The 19,036-nt window shown below is 46.8% G+C and overlaps 1 protein-coding gene across 5 annotated transcripts in view; it reads right to left on the reverse strand.

Moving 5' to 3' along the window:
- sptbn1 (spectrin, beta, non-erythrocytic 1) overlaps positions 1–19,036 on the reverse strand; it is an 82,027-nt gene that overhangs the window by 41,081 nt on the left and 21,910 nt on the right. For 3 of the 5 annotated variants that reach the window (XM_061838002.1, XM_061838004.1, XM_061838005.1), the window contains one exon: positions 458–609. The exons of 1 other annotated variant lie outside the window; for it this stretch is intronic. In XM_061838002.1, the coding sequence (XP_061693986.1) occupies positions 458–609 (152 nt within the window). Of the gene's footprint in view, positions 1–457; positions 610–12,088; positions 12,660–19,036 lie in introns of those variants that run through there. One more of the 5 variants, XM_061838003.1, reaches the window with a different exon arrangement.

Consider the following 19,036-nt stretch of genomic DNA (forward strand, 5'->3'; position numbering starts at 1 on the left):
GATTTAATAATTTGACAATATGTCTTGTCCCACAGTTCACATCCACATTTAAACTCATTGGGGCATTTTTTTTGTATTGATTAGATTTTAAATCTATGTATTGTATGTTCTGAGGTCCCCGGTTCAATCCCGACCCCGCCTGTGTGGAGTTTGCATGTTCTCCCCGTGCCCGCGTGGCTTTTCTCCGGGTGGGCTCTCCGGTTTCATCCCACATCCCCAAAAACATGCGACATTAATTGGACACCCTAAATTGCCCGATGTGCCCTGCGATTGGCTGGCGACCAGTTCAGGGTGTACCCCGCCCACTGCCCGTTGACAGCTGGGATAGGCTCCGGCACTCCCCGCGACCCTCGTGAGGATAAGCGGCGAAGAAAATGGATGGATATATTGTACGCGTTCGGCCCATCGGTCGGTTCTTTTCAAAAGGGGGCGGGCGGGGGGGGGGGGGGGTACTGACCAGCCTCTCCCCGCTGAGGACCTCCAGCAGCTTGATGAGCATGCGTCCGTCGCGGAGGTCGACGTAGAGGTCGGTGATGCGGCAGGAAACCCTGGACAGGTGCGAGTTGACCCACTTGGTGAAGGTCTTCTTCTGCACGGCCTCGCGCTCGTCTGCACACAGATCGCCGGGTCACTTCAAATTCGCTTCCTCCGCGCCGACGCTCATTGTTCCGCGGCGTGCGCGTGAGGGAGGGGCTTCCTGTGCGAGGGAAACCTCCAGAAATACACTTTTCGCTCTCTCTCGCCCCACGCACGCAATCTCACAATCGACGGCTTTTGTTTCCCAACGCGCGCGTCCTTGTTTGCGCTCGGCGTGTTTTCACATTCCCAAATGACGCCCGACGTGTGTGTGTGTGTGTCAAAAATATAAAAAAGGAAGTGTTATCGCATTGTTTGTGCGTGTCAGACCTTCACGGACACGACGAGCATTGTGTCGCTTTTTCCGGCAGGCCAAAGGTCGAAGACAACATTTCGACCCCCAAACGGAGGTATGACAACAACAGCGTACGCTGTAATACTGAAAATGAATATTTTTATCCACTGATTATTACGTGGGCCGGCAATCGGCTGGCGACCATTTCAAGTCTCGGGCTGTGCGATGAATCGAAATTGAATCGGGATTTTTTTTTTATTTGGGCTTTTCATAATCACAGGAAGGTTACAATCATCCATCCATCCACTTTCTTAGCCGCTTATGCTCACAAGGGTCACGGGACCGCGAGAGCCGATCCCAGCTATCATCGGTCAGGCGGCGGGGCACACCCCGAATTGGTCGCCGGCCAATCGCAGTGCACATGGAGACGGACAACAGACGTACTCATAATCACGCCTAGGGGCAAATTAGAGGGTCCAATTAATGTTGAATGTTTTGGGGATGTGGGAGGAAACCGGAGTGCCCGGCGAAAAGCCACAAAGGCACGTAGAGAACATGCAAACACCACACAGGCGGGGCCGGGATCGAACCCAGAAAAACAACAACAACAACAACACCCGTGTTGAATGTTTTTGGGGAGGCAACACGCTGGATCAGCTGATAAAGCGTTGGCCTCACAGTTCTGAGGTACCAGGTTCGATCCCGGAGCCCTGTTCTCTCCGTCCCTGCGTGGCTTTTCTCCGGGTGGGCACTCCAGTTTCCTCCCACATCCCAAAAACACGCAGCATTAATTGGACACTCTAAATTGCCCCTAGGTGTGATTGCGAGTGCAGCTGTTTGACTCTATTTGCCCCACGATTGGCTGGCGACCAGTTCAGGGTGTACCCCGCCTCCTGACCGTTGACCGCTGGGATAGGCTCCGGCACGCTCCCCGACCCTCATGAGGATAAGCGGCAAAGAAAATGGATGGATGTTTTTGGGATGTGGGGGGAAACCGGAGTGCGTGGAGAAAACCCAGGCGGGTCCAGGATCAAACCTGGGACCTCAGAACTGTGAGGCCAACGCTTTCCAGCTGCTCCACCGTGCTGCCAGCATTACTATTATTATTATCATTATTAAAACTGCAGAGCCCTAATGAGAACGACGTGACAATGACGTGACCTCAACCCAACGCAGCACAAAGCAGACAAGGGGGCCTGGGTTTTTCGTCTCCGTCGCCGCAGAAAAATACACAACACAATCAACTGACTTTCATGTAAATATATATTTCATTCATACACACACACACACACACGACGTTGACGGAGAGGATCATGAGGTGCGCGTTGGTCACAATGCGTCCGGCTTCCAAGTCCCGAACAGAAAGAACAATTGTGGTGCATCATGGGATGTCAAGGTCTTGATTGCGCACGCATTCCTCAGCGAGGGCAAAAACACACACAAACAAGCGACCGCAAACTTAGAACCTATGATATCTTTATATTGACGGCTGATGATACCAGTCACCAATATTATCCACTCATTTTCTTATCCGCTTATCCTCACGAGGGGCGCAGGGAGTGCGGGAGCCTATCCCAGCTGTCGACGGGCAGGAGGCGGGGTACACCCTGAACTGGTCGCCAGCCAATCGCAGGGCACATCGAGACACAGTCACAATCACACCTATGGGCAATTTAGAGGGTCCAATTAATGTTGCATGATTTTGGGATGTGGGAGGAAACCGGAGAGCCCATCCGGGGAAAACCCACGCAGGAACGGGGAGAACATGCGAACTCCACACACAGGCGGGTCCGGGACCTCAGAACCGTGAGGCCAACGCTTTACCACCAATACTACGACAAAATAATACAAATAATCACAACTCTAATCTCCCAAAAAATAAAAAAATTACATCACATAAGTCCTCCTTGCCAGTAGTTGGCGCTACTATGTGGCGTTTGACACAAGCTAATCCTCATTTTTTAAAAGAAAAAAAAACCCTCATCTATCAATGTCTGAAATTGAAAATGTATCAAAAATGCCACATCGGTGTAATTGGTTAAAGCGTTGGGCTCACAGTTCTCAGGACCGGAGTTCAAATCCCGGGCCCGCCTGTGTAGAGTCTGCATGTTCTCCTCGTGCCTATGTGGGTTTTCTCCGGGTACTCCGGTTTTCCTCTCACATCCCAAAAACATGCAACATTCTGTCTGACTGTTGTCCGTCTCCATTTTCACTGCGATTGGCTGGCAACCGGTTCGGGGTGTACCCCGCCTCCAGCCCGATGACAGCTGGGATTGGCGCCAGCACTCCCGCGGTCCTCGGATAAGGATAAGCGGCTCAGAAAATGTATGGATGCATCATAATGATCCCTAAGTTATCTGTCAGTACTCAAGAGGGACTATTGAGACTGCTTTTGGTCTTAAAAAAAAGTGGTATCACACATCCTTAATTAAAATGTCTTCTGCTAATGTTTGAGCACTTTCTTCGCTATCTGTGTCATGTCTCGTGGTCTGGTGACTGAACCTTGTCGGACCTTTTAGATGCTAACTGCTAATGTTTTCAAAGTTCCTGTGACAAGTAGCTAATGTTTTCCAACTGAGTCAATGTTTTTACGGAACGTCTCAAACTGGTAAAGGGCTTTTAAGAAACTTAGCGAGCTTCGCTAGAAACTAGCAGCGAACGATGTCTTCAAAGTTAGCAAGCAGCTAGCAACGTGTATCAAAAACATTACCGGCCGTCTTCATTTTTGTGAGATCGTCCAAGATGTCGAGATGGACCGCAGAACACAATGTTTACGTACGTGTCGATATTAGCATAGCATGCCACGCACAATCCGACCGTTAAAGGCCTGATTTGTTTTCAACGTGTATGGGGTGTGTAGCAGATACATTTTTAAAACATGCTTTTAAGATTTGAAAAATCCTTTTGTGTCATGTCTCGTGGTCTGCTGAATGAACTTTGTGGGACTTTATAGATGCTAACAGCTAATGTTTTCAAAGTTCCTGTGACAAGTAGCTAATGTTTTCCAACTGAGTCAATGTTTTTCTATGTCTCAAACTAGTAGAGGCTAACAACGTGCTTTTAAAAAACTAGCGGCGAACGATGTCTTCAAAGTTAGCAAGCAGCTAACAACGTGTATCAAAAAAATTACCGGCCATCTTCATTTTTGTGAGATCGTCCAAGATGTCGAGATGGACCGCAGAACACAATGTTTACGTACGTGTCGAGATTAGCATAGCATGCCACGCACAATCCGACCGTTAAAGGCCTGATTTGCTTTCAACGTGTATGGGGTGTGTAGCAGATACATTTTTAAAACATGCTTTTAAGATTTGAAAAATCCTTTTGTGACATGTTTCGTGGTCTGGTGACTGAACCTTGTCGGACTATTTAGATGCTAATAGCCAATCTTTTCATAGTTCCCGTGACAAATAGCTAATGTTTTCCAACTGAGTCAATGTTTCTCTAGAATGTCTCAAATTGGTAGAGGCTAGCAACAAGCTTTTAAGAAACTAGCGGTGAACAATGTCTTCAAAGTTAGCAAGCAGCTAACAACGTTTATCAAAAACATCACCGCCCATCTTCGTTTTTGTGAGATCATCCAAGATGTCGAGATGGACCGCAGAACACAATTTTTACATACGTGTCGAGATTAGCATAGCATAATACGCACAATCCGACCGTTAAAGGCCTGATTTGTTTTCATTGTGTATGGGATGTTTACCAGATTTTAAAAAAAAAAATGCTTTTAAGATTTGAAAAATCCTTTTATGCGAAGCAGACCCAAGACGGTTGGAAGCTCGCGAGTGTCTTTTTAGAAGCTAGCGGCTAACATGTTAGCGTTGTAAAGTGGGTCACGCGTCACGGTCCGACGTCCCGGCGCGACGAGAGAGGCCAGGGAGGTTGCGTCCAACATCTGGATCCACTAAGCCGCACTCGTATGTCTGTTGCATGTTTCAAACTCGCACCGGATCGCGTGACACAGTCCAAACACGCACACACACACATCATGCGGTCACGGCAAAACACACGCTTCCATTTCCAGCATTCCAACATTCCTGCTGTCCCGCGAGACAATCGGGAGTCCAAATTTCAAGCCCCGCCCGCCCCAACGCCGGGAGTGCGTGCGCGTGGTTACCGCGGCGACCCGCCTTCCGTCGGAGGGCGTCGGATGAAAACCGACGCGCCCGACTCGACCTCGCCGCGGTGATGTCACCGCGTAGAAAGGAAGCTAGTCACGCCCAGTCACGGCTAACCGTTGCGCAACGCCGGGCTGGAAGTGAATTTATTTCTAGTACGGCGAGCCTCCACTTGGTCTCAACAGTTTTTCAGGTGATCGCGCTAGTATCGCATTCTGCCAAAGTATGCGGAAGTATCGGTTATTTAAAAGCTTGGAGGCTACACATAACCTCAATGCTAATTTAGCGTAGCGCATGTGTGGCCCGCACAATATGTCAGCATAAAGCTAGCAGACTAATAAAATGAACTGGTGGAACATTTTAGTATTTAAATATACAAAAGTGACTTGCAATACAAGTTTAATTTGTTCCTTATTATTTTTGTACTGGATGAAAACACTGAGCAATATAACGCAAGCACAAAATATGACTATTGTCTTGTCCTTCTGTGACATTTATCGCGTTCTCTCAAAATATCACAGATCACCAATTGTGGATTCACTCCATTTCTGATCATTCTTCATAATTCATATTGCAAATATTTTGCCAAATCTGCAAATTTAAGTACCGTAATTTCCGGCCTACAAGCCGCGACTTTTTTTCCCCACACGCTTTCAACCCTGCGGTTTGTGCGGTGATGCGGCTAATTTGTGCATTTTTTTTTTTCCTAACGGCCGCAAGGGGGGCACTCACGCGGAAAAGGTAAGAATGAGACTGGTGGAATGTATTTGCCGAGGAAGTGACTTTTACCGGCCCTGTTAGTGCTGTGCTAGCGTGTTGCTGTTGTGTTACTGGCGCGTCTCAGTGATATTTACTGGTAAGTTTTATCCTAACCGGCCCTGTTAGCATTAGCGCTAGTTAACCCAACGCTAGCGTTAGCAGCGTTAAACTCTTTCTATGTACCGTCTTTGAAAATATCTCGTGTTTCAATGTGGGTTACAATGTGGGCACTTGCGGCTTTTACACAGCTGCGGCGTATGTACGTACCAAATGGTATTTCCTTTACAAATGTACTCGGTGAGGTTTGTAACCACGTGCGCTCTGTAGGCCGGGAATTACGATATATGTTGTCATTTTTTTGTTACGTAAAATAAACATTTCTTAGTCTAAAACATTAAAGCCGTAAAAAAATAAAAATAAAAAATAATCTACACACATATTACAGGGATTAAAATATACATAGTATACAGTACTACTGTTTATTATTGTTCAATTAAGTACACAGAAAATGTTTATAAGCGGATGGTAGGTTTAAAACTTTAATGTTTCATTCTCTTTGGTTTGATGTGTCACTTATAAAGTTAACTAACGGGGGTGCACTGTATGTTATTAAAGTTAGTTATTTAAATGAAAAATGTCATCCAAGTGCGTGTGTGCGCATGTGACATTCCGGAGCACAGAGCACACAAAGCACCTTTTCAACGTAGCGTTGATGCGCTAACGAAGCAACAAGTCGGTGTTATTGTACCGTCACGAGGCGCAAATTTGCGTCAATGAGGTCTCGGTATGGACGGCGAATTCAGCATCACATGGAGAACGACGAGGAAAAGGTTACGAAAAAAAAAGCCCGCGTGCCGCAACCGGAGGCCTCAGTCAATCGCGGTGTCATGTTGTCACTCAGGCAGCCTGACATCTGTGACATCGCGTCGGCGGCAGCCAATGGCTTTTGCAGCATTTAGCAGCCCCTTCAATTATTCATGCTAGTTAGCAAACCAGCAGATGCCGCAGAGACACTCAGAAACTCACTTTTGAAAATTCAGCACCCGATAAGTAATTTTGTCCCTTATTGATGCACTTATTTACGGGTCTGCCGTAAAATACTTGGGACTTGGCATTGAGACTTGAGGAACGCCACCTCTCTTTGGCTTGGCTTCATTTTAGCTCGCGCGCTAAATAAAAATCTTGGAAGTCAGCAAACCAGCAGATGCTGCACAAACACTCAGAAAGTCACTTTTGAAAATTCAGCACCTCAAAAGTAATTTTGTCCCTTATTGATGCACTTATTTACGGGTCTGGCGTAAAACACTTGGGACTTGGCATTGAGACTTGAGGAACGCCACTTCTCTTTGGCTTGGCTTCATTATAGCTCGCGCGCTAAAATAAAAATCTTGGAAAATGATAATATGTTAGTAATTTTAAGAACCTTTTTTTCCTACGTGCAAAAAAAAAAAAAAACATGAATTACATCAGAAAAATTTAAAAAATCAGCACTCAGCCTCTTCGACTTGGAAAAATGGAATTTGGCCAGTCAGCCATTTTGCTTTGACGCAACCATTTGAGGCTCATTTTGGATGAATTTTGTTCTAAATCGGTACCAAATTCGAAGCACATACTGGAAAGATTGACAAGCCTGAAAAGTTTTTCATTTTCATCACCGCGTACGGGTGGGAGCGCGCCAACACCGTTTGAAACAAACACCAATTTGTACTGTTTGTGATCTTCACACTGCAACCGAAAACGACGCAAAAACATCTGGACAGCAGAACGTGACGCACGCTCGTAAACTTTCGCTTTCTGCCGTTTGCCCTAAGCCCCTCCCCCTGCGCTCAGCGAGGAGCGTGCTCGGTGGGCGACTTCCATCAAAGACCCCCTTTCACGGTTCACGGTTTGAGCCAGACGGCGTTGCCGCCCTCCGCCGCTTCCTCCTTGGCGGCCGACGTCCGACAATGGCGCCGTTCTGCCGCGCGAGGAGTTGAGCGGCGAGAAGATCGGCAACGCGTCGTCGTCGCGGCCTCGTTTCGCGGAAGCTCATGTGACCGGCGGACCCCCGAACTCGTCCCCCTTCAATGCCCGGCATTGACAAACTTGCAGGCTACCACGTTTTGTTTTTGTTTTTGTTTTGAGGGCAAAAATGTTCCCAATCTCGTGATTTGACTTTCATAATTTCCGGCTGTAAACAATTTGTGCGCCTTTTGCATCGAAAGCAAACGATTTCTGAGACGTGATCTATTCTCCTAAAAACGTACAAGCACTTGAAATTTTCTTTCATCAACTTCCACTGAACAGATTTTTCAAAATATATTTAAATATTCCAGATTCAGTGAGGTGCAAGGGATCGGATGTGATTTTTGCAGATACACGCTAATGTTTTTTCTTAAATGAACACACTAGCGCTTTATGACGGCAGTAACGGATTAAATATTAAACCTTCTCCAAATAAAACGAGCTTCAAAATGTTTATTGCCGCTCTCAGTTGACGTTTTACCGTCAAACTAAATATGAAAATAAACCCAATTACACGCCGTGCATTTAAAACAACCGGTTAGCCTCTGGTCCGCTAGCCTAAGGCTAAAGTTAACAGTGGCAGTGATTAGCATCTTTGAGTCAAAACAATTTAAACGATTATGCTGTGGCGACCCCTAACGGGACAAGCCGAAAGGAAAAGAAGAAGATTTGAACACAAACGGTGCAGCAACACGCCCACAAACAACATAACAGTATGCACTCATGTACTATATATTCTTTATCCTCTGCAAAGAAGGATTATATGAACCCCACTTGCGTCACGAACGTCCGGCGCGGGGGTGGGCCCAAATGCAGGACTTCGAGGCAGAGGCATAATGTTCAATGTGACAAGGCAATCCGGCAAGGCTGAGGCACAGAAATGCTAGGCTAGGCGGGATCGAAAAGACACGCAGCAAGGTCCGATGAACATGGGGCAAACTAACAAACTCAACAGGACAGGATCAAACAAAAGGGCACAGAATCCCTGTGACTAGGGTTACTCTAACTTATGCGTAGAAGCGGAGAGTCCCACAGGCAGTGAATGCAACTCAAGCGCGAAATACATACAAAATGTACTTTCTACTTCGCTCAGCCGGCCAAGACGCAAACAACAAAATGAGTATCACAATGCGCATTGATTGAATGCATCAAAAATCATTTTATTGTTCAATTCTGTCCTTACTCTATGGTTTAAGTACAGTAAATACACACACAAAAAAAAAAACGCAAAAGGCAAAAATTGCCGTTTTATGGGGTCTATTAAATTCGTATCTCGAATTCAGATCTTGGGGCACATTCTGATTTTTTCCACCGTCTTACCAACAAATCGTTTCAAACAATGCTATCGATGTATATCGTGTTCAAGTAAAACTATGCTAACTTCTTGTTGTTGCAAAGTCAGAACAAAACAAAAAAAAACATTTTTCACTAACGGTCAATAAAATATGTTTGAAATCCAACTTTGAAACCTGGATTTAACACCCTAATCCAAGATCAAAACCTTACTTTGAACACCTCACCCTGGTGTGAAACGCTAACTTGAAAAGCTAACCTTTGACCCTGAGGAGTGTTGCGCACTGCGGTCGCGCCTGAATGGGCCGGACCACAAAATTGCGGCGACTCACATCCGCATCTCGGAACCTTTGAATCACGGCAGAACCAAGGACAAGTTTCACCTCCTGATCGGTCTCTTCTACTCAAAAACGGCGCTAGTCTCAAATCCAAAGCGATGCAAGGCCACAATCTACGAGGATCGATCTGATCGTTTTAGCAACGCTACAGTGTAGCGACTGTTCATAAACACGAGGCCCCCGCGCTGAACGCTTCCGAAAAGTGGGAAAGAAACGAGGCTTTGTTTTCGATTGGTCTGTGACTTCCCGGTTCACGGAGGAGAACAACTCGCAGACGGGAGGGGCCCCGGCCGCTCGGGCTGCTCCATTGGTGCCATCCTGACAGGAATGGCAACGAATAAATAAACGTTCCTGGATGCACAACTTCGATACCGAGTCCAAGAAGGACTGTCCAAAGTTTTCTCGTCTTTGCGCAACTTCCGAAATGTACCCATCAGAAAAATTCAACCCCTCACAGCGGTTTCACCAAATCGACATGAAATTGGGAGGACGCTAAGAACATCTGAACGACCCGTGCTTGAAACTGGACATGAAGTCAGCCATTTTCAACATTCTGGTCATGTTTAATAGTCTTTCGTTGCATGTTTTACTTTTTCGGTAAACTTGAAAGTGGGAGTTAACAATTACACTTTTGGAAGAACTGCAAGCGAGCGTTTCGGTTCCTTCACCGATTTCTTGACTGAAAATCTGTGAACGAATACAAAAGAATACTTTCAAAAGCATCTTTTAATGAGTTTCAATCGGTTTTAATGAGGACAAATCTGCTTAATGACGTTAAAAACGTTTTTAGCTTCATATCATAATTGCCTAAAACATATTTACATTTTTCAGGAAACAAGAGAATAAAACTGAAGAAGACATCATTTGCTATGATTCGGCATTTTTAGCAAGCACGTTGGTCTTTCTTTTATTTCTATTGTGACAATAAGTTAAAAATGACTTTGCTAACAACTATGCTAACAATTGCGGGCGGGTCTGAAATGCTTCAGTGATGATAAAGTGGGTTCCATTCTACACTGTCATTAAAAATTCCTTTTTTTTTTTTTTTTTTCTACATCGGAGTGACACTTTGCGCACTTCAAGATCTCGGAGACGTTTTTTTGGGGGGAGGATGACACCTCTTCGGCCTCCGTCTTTGCGTCTCATCTCTAAATACAGCAAAAGAGGAAAACGAGGAGACCGCGAGGGGGAGGACCCAAGGCCAGGACCGCGACGGGGTTGGCTGATCGCGGGAGACACGCCCCTCCCCGCCATTAACAGCTTGGTTGGGACCACCAGAGCGGCGGAAGGAAGGAGGAAGGAAGAGGAAGGAAGGAAGGAAGGAAGGAGAGAGGAGGGAGGGAGAGATGAGAGAGAGAGAGAGGAAAGAAAAAGAAGAGGGAAGGAAGGAAGGAAGGAAGGAAGGGCAGGAAGAGAGGGAGTAAGGAAGGAAGGAAGAAAGGAAGGGAGAGAGAGAGAGAGAGAGAGAGCGGAGAAGAGAGCGAGAGAGAGAAGGAAGGAGCAGGGTGGGACGAGAGAGAAGGAAGGAAGGAAGAGAGAGAGAGAGAGAGAGGAGAGTGAGGGAAGAAGGAAGGAAGGAAGAGGGAGAGGAACGGAAGGACAGAAAGGATAAGAGAGACCGAGAGGAAGGAGAAGGAAGGAAGGAGAGAGAGAGAGAAGGAAGGAAGAAAGAAGAAGGAAGGGAGACGAGGATCGTGAAGGACGGATCTCCTCGCGGAAGGAAGGGCCAGCCCGACGAGCGAGAGGAGAGAGAAGGCAAGGAAGGAAGGGCGCGCAACTCTTCCCTCCGCAGGTACGGCGGGTCTCCTCTAGATGGAAAAGGGAAGGAAGGGAAAGTCCGGCGGGGGGAGGAGGGAGACGAGGGAAGGAAAGGAGAGAGCAGAGAGAGAGGGGACGAAGGAATGAGAAGGAAGCAAGAGCTTCACGAAAGGAAAGAACCTGAAGGGAAGCCAAGGAAGAGAAGGGAGGAAGGATCAGAGAGGAGAGGAAGGGAAGGAAGAAGAAAGGAAGGGAGACCGGAGAGAGGAAGGAAGGAAGGGAGAGAGAGAGAAAGAGGAAGGAAGGAAGGAAGGGAGAGAGCAAGGAAGGAAGGAAGGAAGGAAAGAAAGAACTAACAGCGCCGTACTTACGGTTTTTCATGACATATTTTTCATTTTTCAAGTGTTTTCCGTACAAATACTTTGACTGTAATGGTGACTTCACGACTGTGTTTGTGTTACTGGTGACCGACAACAACGTCTTCTGATTGAAAAAAAAAATGTATTTAAAGTGTATCCCAAAAATTTGACATTTTGACAAGTTTGTGTGAGAACGTTCCGACTTTTCCGAAAGAAACGACCTCTGACATTTTTGGGCCGTAATTTTTGTGCAATTTTGACATTAAATGTGATATGTTTCCCAGGGCTTTTTTTTTTTTTTTTTTTTTTTTAGGAATCCATTTTCTGAATCGTTCTTCTCTTCCGTCAAAGCAAGTCGTGATTCGGTGACGATGGGAAATTGAGATTCCCCGGGCGACAAGCGTTGCGACGCACGACTTTCGAAGTCGACTGCTTGTTCATTTTCATATCAAAAGCAAACAAAAGCGAGAACCCAAACGCTTCCATCAGTGCAGAAGAAGAAAAGCTGCTGGCAAACTTCCCCTCCTCTCCTCCTCCTCCTCGTCGTTGATATTCCCAAAAGATTGCAAACATGTGCATCCATCTTACCTTGCAGCTGTTTGAAGCGGCCTTCCAGCTGGTTGTAGTTGAACGCAGCCTGGCCCGGGAAGCCGCCGCCGCCGCCGCCGCCGGGCCCCGGGCTGGAACCCCGCACGGGGCTCCGGCTGGGGCTGCGGCCGCGGGGAGGCGCCCCCGAAGGCGAGGACGCGTAAAGCGGTCCGGCGTAGTCCAGCGTGGGAGACAGGGGAGCCGAGAAAGTACTGGTGGCGCTCTGCAACTCCATCGCGACCGTGAAAATTTCCCCAAAAATAAAAATAAAAAGTTTCTTCACGCCAACAAGATTGAGTTCCAGATTAATCCGCGCGCTTTAGGAACTTCGATCCCGGAGGACAAATCCACGCGTGAGCATCCATGTGTGCACGAGACGACGGCAGCCTTCATTCGACTCGGTCGCCGCCGCAAGGAAAAACGGCGAGGAATGCGCCGGGAGCGAGATGGGAGGATGAAAAGATGCAAAGAAGGAGGGAGGGAGAGAAAGTAAGAAGGAATGAAGGAAAGAAGGAAGGAAGGAAGCAAGGCGTCTGTCTTCCAGCGAGAGAGACGCTCGCACACTGAAAAGACCTCCGGAGGTTCGGGAAGGGGATGGGGAGGGGGAGGGACGGACGGACGGACGGACGGACGCCCGGCCGGGGGAGGGAGCGGCTGCCTCCGAGGGCCCAGCCAATCGCGGCGCGGCCTCATTAGCGTAAGGGGGCGGAGGGGGGCGTGGCCGAGCACGAAAAAGGGAAACAGACAAAGAGAAAAGAAACAAACTCAGAAATTTGTTTTTTTTTTTTTTTTTTTACAAAATTCATTTCTTTTAAATATTTCAAAAGTTCCTTTTTTTTACTGCTGAGTTATGTTTAACATTTAGGTTTAATTATTAAAACATGTTGTACATACATACAGCTGTTAAATTATTATTTCATTTTTTTGCTGGTATGAAATTTTTCCCGCCCATCTTGAGCCGAGTGGTGAGGTACACCCTTCTAAAAACCTATTCTGTATAACCCATCCATCCATCCATCCATTTTCTTAGCCGCTTATCCTCACGAGGGTTGCAGGGAGTGCTGGAGCCAATCCCAGCCATCAACCGGCAGGAGGTGGGGGACACCCTGAACCGGTCCCCAGCCAATCGCAGGGCACGTGGAGACAAACAGCCGCACTCACGATCACACCTTCGGGCAATTTAGAGTGTCCAATTATCCATCCATCTATTTTCTTCGCCGCTTATCCTGACAAGGGTTGCGGGAGTGCTGGAGCCAATCCCACCTGTCAACGGGCAGGAGGTGGAGTACACCCTGAACCGGTTGCCAGCCAATCGCAGGGCACATCGAGACAAACAGCCGCACTCACAATCACACCTTCGGACAATTTAGAGTGTCCGATTAATGTTGCACGTTTTTGGGATGTGGGAGGAAACCGGAGAGCCCACCCGGAGAAAAGCCACGCAGGCGGGTCTGGGATTGAACCCGGGACCTCAGAACTGTGAGGCTTTTCCAGCTGAGGCACCGTGCCCCCTTCTGTATAACCTTGTCATGTCATTATCTAACCCGCTTATCCTCACAAGGGTCACGGGAAAGCCGGAGCCTATCCCAGCTAGCTACGGACTACACCCTGAACTGGTCGCCAGTCAGTCGCAGGGCAGATATCGACACAGTCACCGAGCGGGAATCGATCCCACGCTGCCCGCACCTAAGGCAGGTGTGTGTACCACTACACCATCAGTGACTTGCGTAACCTTTTGTTTTAATTTAATTAAAGTTTTTTTTTCATACGCCATCATTTAAAGGCCACTTAGATTTGTGGCAGTCTGGAACAACTTGATGAATGGGGCTGCATGCGGAATTTACGCGGGATTTTTACGGGCCACTGTTGCCAAAAACAAGCGGACCACTGGCCGAGCGCTAACGATAAGAATCACCGCGATAGGCACGTCAACGATAAGATGGTGAATGATCAAACCGAGACGTCGGTGGGTTGAAGGTGCACAAGGGCGTGTGAAAAGGTTGGCGAGGGCGTGATCAAAGAGATCCTGACACTGCGGCGGTCCGAGGGAGAGGAAACAGGAAGCGGGCGGACAGACGGGACGGACATTTCCTCCCCGCGGCGAGCGCAAATCCGAGTCCAAACATCCTGACGACGTCTCAGCGCCAAGATTAGCGCGGCTAGCTCACTCGCTTACTTGTTTGTGCGGCGCTTCTTGCCTGAGCTGCGCCGCCACGTAGATATTTAAAGATGGAAAACTTTATGGATCGACTAATGATAACACAAACTCCTCTTCCTCACTCACTTCCTCGGCAACGTCGTGACGAAACACGGCGGCGGTTAAGTCGATGATTGACAGACGTGCAGAGGGTAAAGTTCAGCCGAGTGAACAACACGTTTTGAAGCCTTCACGTGAAGGGTAAGCTAGCGGCCCGAAGTGACCGCGAACAATTTAGCATCAACTCCCACACTGTTTATTAGTCATGTTCCATATCACTCATTCACATTTGTTTTTCAAGATGAATACTAGTAAAAGTAATCACTCCAGTTGGCAAAATCAAGTGCCGATACCACAAGTACTTTTAATCGAGAACAACCTTTCTTTCTGTCTTTTTGACGCGTGTTGATTCATTATGGGATCAAAGTGCCGCAGTGTAGCGCCAACTAGTGGCGAGGAGGACTTACTCATCTTCAATTTTTGCTGCATTAATGGTATTGGCAGTCCCCACAAGTACCCACTAATGTGAAATTAGAAGATTAACCCACCCCTAATGTTTACATCAGCATGTTAACTAGTGTACCAAATAATACTATTATTTATTAACGAAATATTATTATTAATAATATTAATACTACCGTAGTCAATATGTTAAAAAAAGTTACATTTACGTGCATGTTCATCAGAAAAGTGTATGATAAAATTTCTTTATTAGCATGTTCGCTGTTGTTTGGCTAAAATGTATATTTATTAGCAGGTACACTAAAACCACCAAAATGAAGTATTTAGTTTATTCACGTTTATATTAACGTCATCACAAGCACAGCTAATACGCCGTTTAATTAGCAAAGCAAATTTATTTATATGGCGCATTTCATAACCAAGGTACGTTAATGTGCTTTAGATGATGAAAAGCATTTAAAAACAAAGAAATAAATATTTAAAATAGAGAATTAAAAAAAATTAAATGACAAAATTATAATTAAAATAGCTTACTAGCGTGATAGCATTTCGTGATCGCATAGCACGCAAGTTAATTATATACACAGATTGTACACACTAATATTTTCCCATCTCGGTCCTCCACAGGGGTCAAAGGCGGGCTCGGGTAAAACAATACATCTTTTGATTTAATTTCAATTATAGTGGCTAATGTGTGAACAGCATTTCATATTTTAATACTAGCTTGTCGACAAGTATAGCTAACACGACACGTTGAAGAAACCGTCGTGGCTAACTTTTCATGCCTTTCACTTCAATTACAACAGCAATGCTAGCTCTAAATGCTAGGCGCTAACACTAGCGTTGACATCTCCATGCGTTCATGTGTCCACCGAGGAACTTTTGCAACGCAGTATTACTAAGTTGGACCGGTTTGTGTCGACGAGAAGAGGAAAAACAAAAAGAGGGAGGGCGACGAGCGCAGAGTTGAAAGGTCAGAGCGCAGCGCAAACAGACAGCAGATGTTCGAAGAAGTTGGTAGAATGCGTTGGCCTCGCGCCGACCGTCACGCCGCGTTTCCTGCCGTCATCCCGTTTCCTTGTGCCTTGGACCCTCAGGGTGGCACCAACTGTCAGCCAGACGTAAACACAATACCAGACTTTGGAATTGTGCTCGCCACTATTTTGCTACTGCATAATTTAGCGCTAGCCTTCTCAAACTCGTTCTTTTATGGAAGGAATTTTTCCAAGGACACCTTCATAATGCTAACGCCGATTTAACAACTACCATCTGAACCCCTGAATGCCACGCAATTTTCTTTTTAATGTTTTAACCTGTCCAGCACAGTGGACGGCTAGTTAGCACCTCTGTCTCACAGTTCTGAGGGCAGAGGTTCAAATCCCAGGCTTGCCTGGGTGGGCTTTCCCCTCACATCTCCAAAACATGCACGCTAGCTTAAACTGAAGACTCTAAATTTCCCATAGGTGTGAATGCGTGTGCAAATGTTTGTTTATACGGGCTCAGTGATTGGCCGGAAACCAGGCCATTCATCGCTAGCTGAACTGCACTGCTTACACAAACAATATGGCTGCCAACAAGTCATAGGTACAGGTAAATAAAAATCAGCGTTGACAAGTTAGCAACTTTTCGAACAGCTGCAAGTGACTGAAGCTCATTCGAAGGCAACCACTGAGCAAGAAATTGGGTTGGAAACGTTTACCCTTGAGGTACGTGCTCGCAAAATGCCAATATTTTGCTGAGGTCGCCTCGCATCAACTGTACAACTCCACGACAAACGAGTGTGACAACGCTAGAGGGGGCGACTAACGCAGGTTAGCGCCTCGCAAAGGGACTTCGGACCAGCCGAGCCGCGCTGTTGGACGCCTCGGCCGATGTGAAATGGGTGAAAATTGATATTTTAGCTCCGCGAGTGGCAGCCGTTTTCCGAGCAGTTTCAAGTACTGCCGGCCGTTTCAGAATATTTTGACTGAAATCAGAGAAAACTGCGTTCTCTCGCAATATCAGCACCGTGATTGTTATTCGCGCTGTAAACTCCATCATCCAGTCATAACGGACATGACGAGCTGATCGTCAACGCAGAATCTCTGTCTTCTACTCAAAAGCTGTGCTGATCTTTACGCCGCTATCTACAGCAGTGGTTCCCAAAGTCAACCTGGGCCCGGACCCCCCAGTGAGTCATTCAAAAAGCTCCCGGACCCCCAAGCTCAACTTTCGCCAATAATGTACCATTCTGGTAACAAAGAAATACTACAATAAATCAAAACGTGATTCGACACTGGAAAGGGCAACTCTCACGTCACGATTAGCTTCCGGACGATTTCGTTTTTTCGTCTTCACGTCTAATAAGAGTTGAAAACCCCGCCTCACACGTGTACGTAGTAGTACTCCACGGCTGATTCGGCGAGTTTTGGGAACAGTTCCGACCCCCTCGCACCAAAAGGCGCCGTTTGACTTGTTCTCAAATTGTTGACGGATGGCTTCTGAATGACCCGAGTTCGATGAGTTCTTCCTTTCTGCCGCCAAAGTCAAAAGGATCTTGACCCCGTGATTCTTTCTCTTCCAGGCAATTCATCAGGTGCAAAATAGTGGTCAAAACTTCCCCGCGGTGTTTTCAAATGCTGCTGGATTTCTTCTTTGGTATCAACTTCTCTTAGATCGAGAGGGTCAAGTGCTGGGAAATTAGCAAAGTTATCAATTTTTTTTGTTCTTTTCTTCAGAAAAATATTTTATCAGTCTGTCTCAGACATTGTGTCGCGGACCCCCCCCCCGGGATAGACGTTTTTCACCTCCCGGGAACCACTGATCTACAGAGATCTGTTTCTTATTGTCCTGGTTTACAAAGCTGAATTTCACAAACAAGCCTAAAATCGAACGCCATCGGAAATGAAATATTGTTCGAACAATCGGAAACTTCCTTTTGCGTCTGCAGCGCTGAAACCCGAAACGGCAACAACACAAAAATGTAATTCTTCGGGCCAACACACAAAGTGATTGGTCAGCGACAAAGTCGCCGGCTGTGATCTGTGATCCAACAGCGGCCACAGTTCGGACTGTGATGATGAATTTTACACCGACATGTAGACCACGCCTGCAACCCCCCAAACCCCCCCGCACAAACAAAGACATTCCTGTGCAGACGACAACAAAACGAGCCAAACTCTCATCAAGAGGGGACTTCCGGTCACTTCTTTGCCGGCATCGAAATGTCGGCGTGGCAACTTCTTTTCAACACGCACTTGGAAAAGCAGGACGAGGTCCAGGCGCTCTCCAGCCGCCTTTGTGGAATTCATCTGACTTGGTTTCTATGGCGACCGCTGGTTTTGTGTTTCCCGGTTCAGTATATCGTATGCGTGTGTGAACACTCATCACACGCGTGCGTGCAGCTCTACCGTTACTGCTGTCGGGAGAAACCGCCTACATCCAAATTTGAGCCATCCATCCTCTTTGCCGCTTATCCTCACAAGGGGCGCAAGGCGTGCCGGAGCCTATCCCAGCTGTCAACGGGCAGGAGGCGGGGCGCACCCTGAACTGGTCGCCAGCCAATCGCAGGGCACATGGAGACAAATAATAGTCACGCTCACAATCACACCTAGGGACAATTTAGTGTACAATTAATGTTGCATATTTTTGGGATGTGGGAGGAAACCGGAGAGCCCAACCGGAGAAAAGCCGCGCAGGCACGGGGAGAACATGCAAACTCCACACAGGCGTGTCCTCGATTGAACCCGGGACCTCAGAACTGTGAGGCCAACGCTTTACCAGCTGAAATTACTTTTTTTTCATTTATTCATTTATTTTTAAATCTTTCATGGAATACAGTACTATTTTTTTCCTCATTAAGAAAAAACACCAAAACAGTTTGGGGTGTTTTTTTTTTTTTTGGAACAGATTCACGGCATGTGTATTCATTTCAGTGGGGAAGAATGATTTGAGTTGTAAACAAATTCAATTCTATTTTACAACTACTTTTGATCATTTGGATTTTTGATGGGAAAATTTTGATCCAACCCCCCCCTCCAAATTCACCTCCTTGGTTCGTTCCCATGTGCAGTCGCGCTGCAGGCCCGGGTGACGCCCTGCGTAAAGTCCCCCCCCCGGCCCCGAATGTTCGCTAACTCAAACAAGATGGCGTTTCCTTTTTTTCCTGAAAAGTCATTTTGAAGACGCACATGTATTACCTCATAGATTTGAATATTATTTCATTTAAATTTTTTTTTAATAGTTAAACATGTAGCAGGACACACTGCCCCACAGACACTTTTGGCGTGGAAAAGAAACCCACACACGAG

Source organism: Syngnathoides biaculeatus, chromosome 12 (assembly GCF_019802595.1).
Source record: "Syngnathoides biaculeatus isolate LvHL_M chromosome 12, ASM1980259v1, whole genome shotgun sequence".
NCBI lineage: Eukaryota > Metazoa > Chordata > Actinopteri > Syngnathiformes > Syngnathidae > Syngnathoides > Syngnathoides biaculeatus.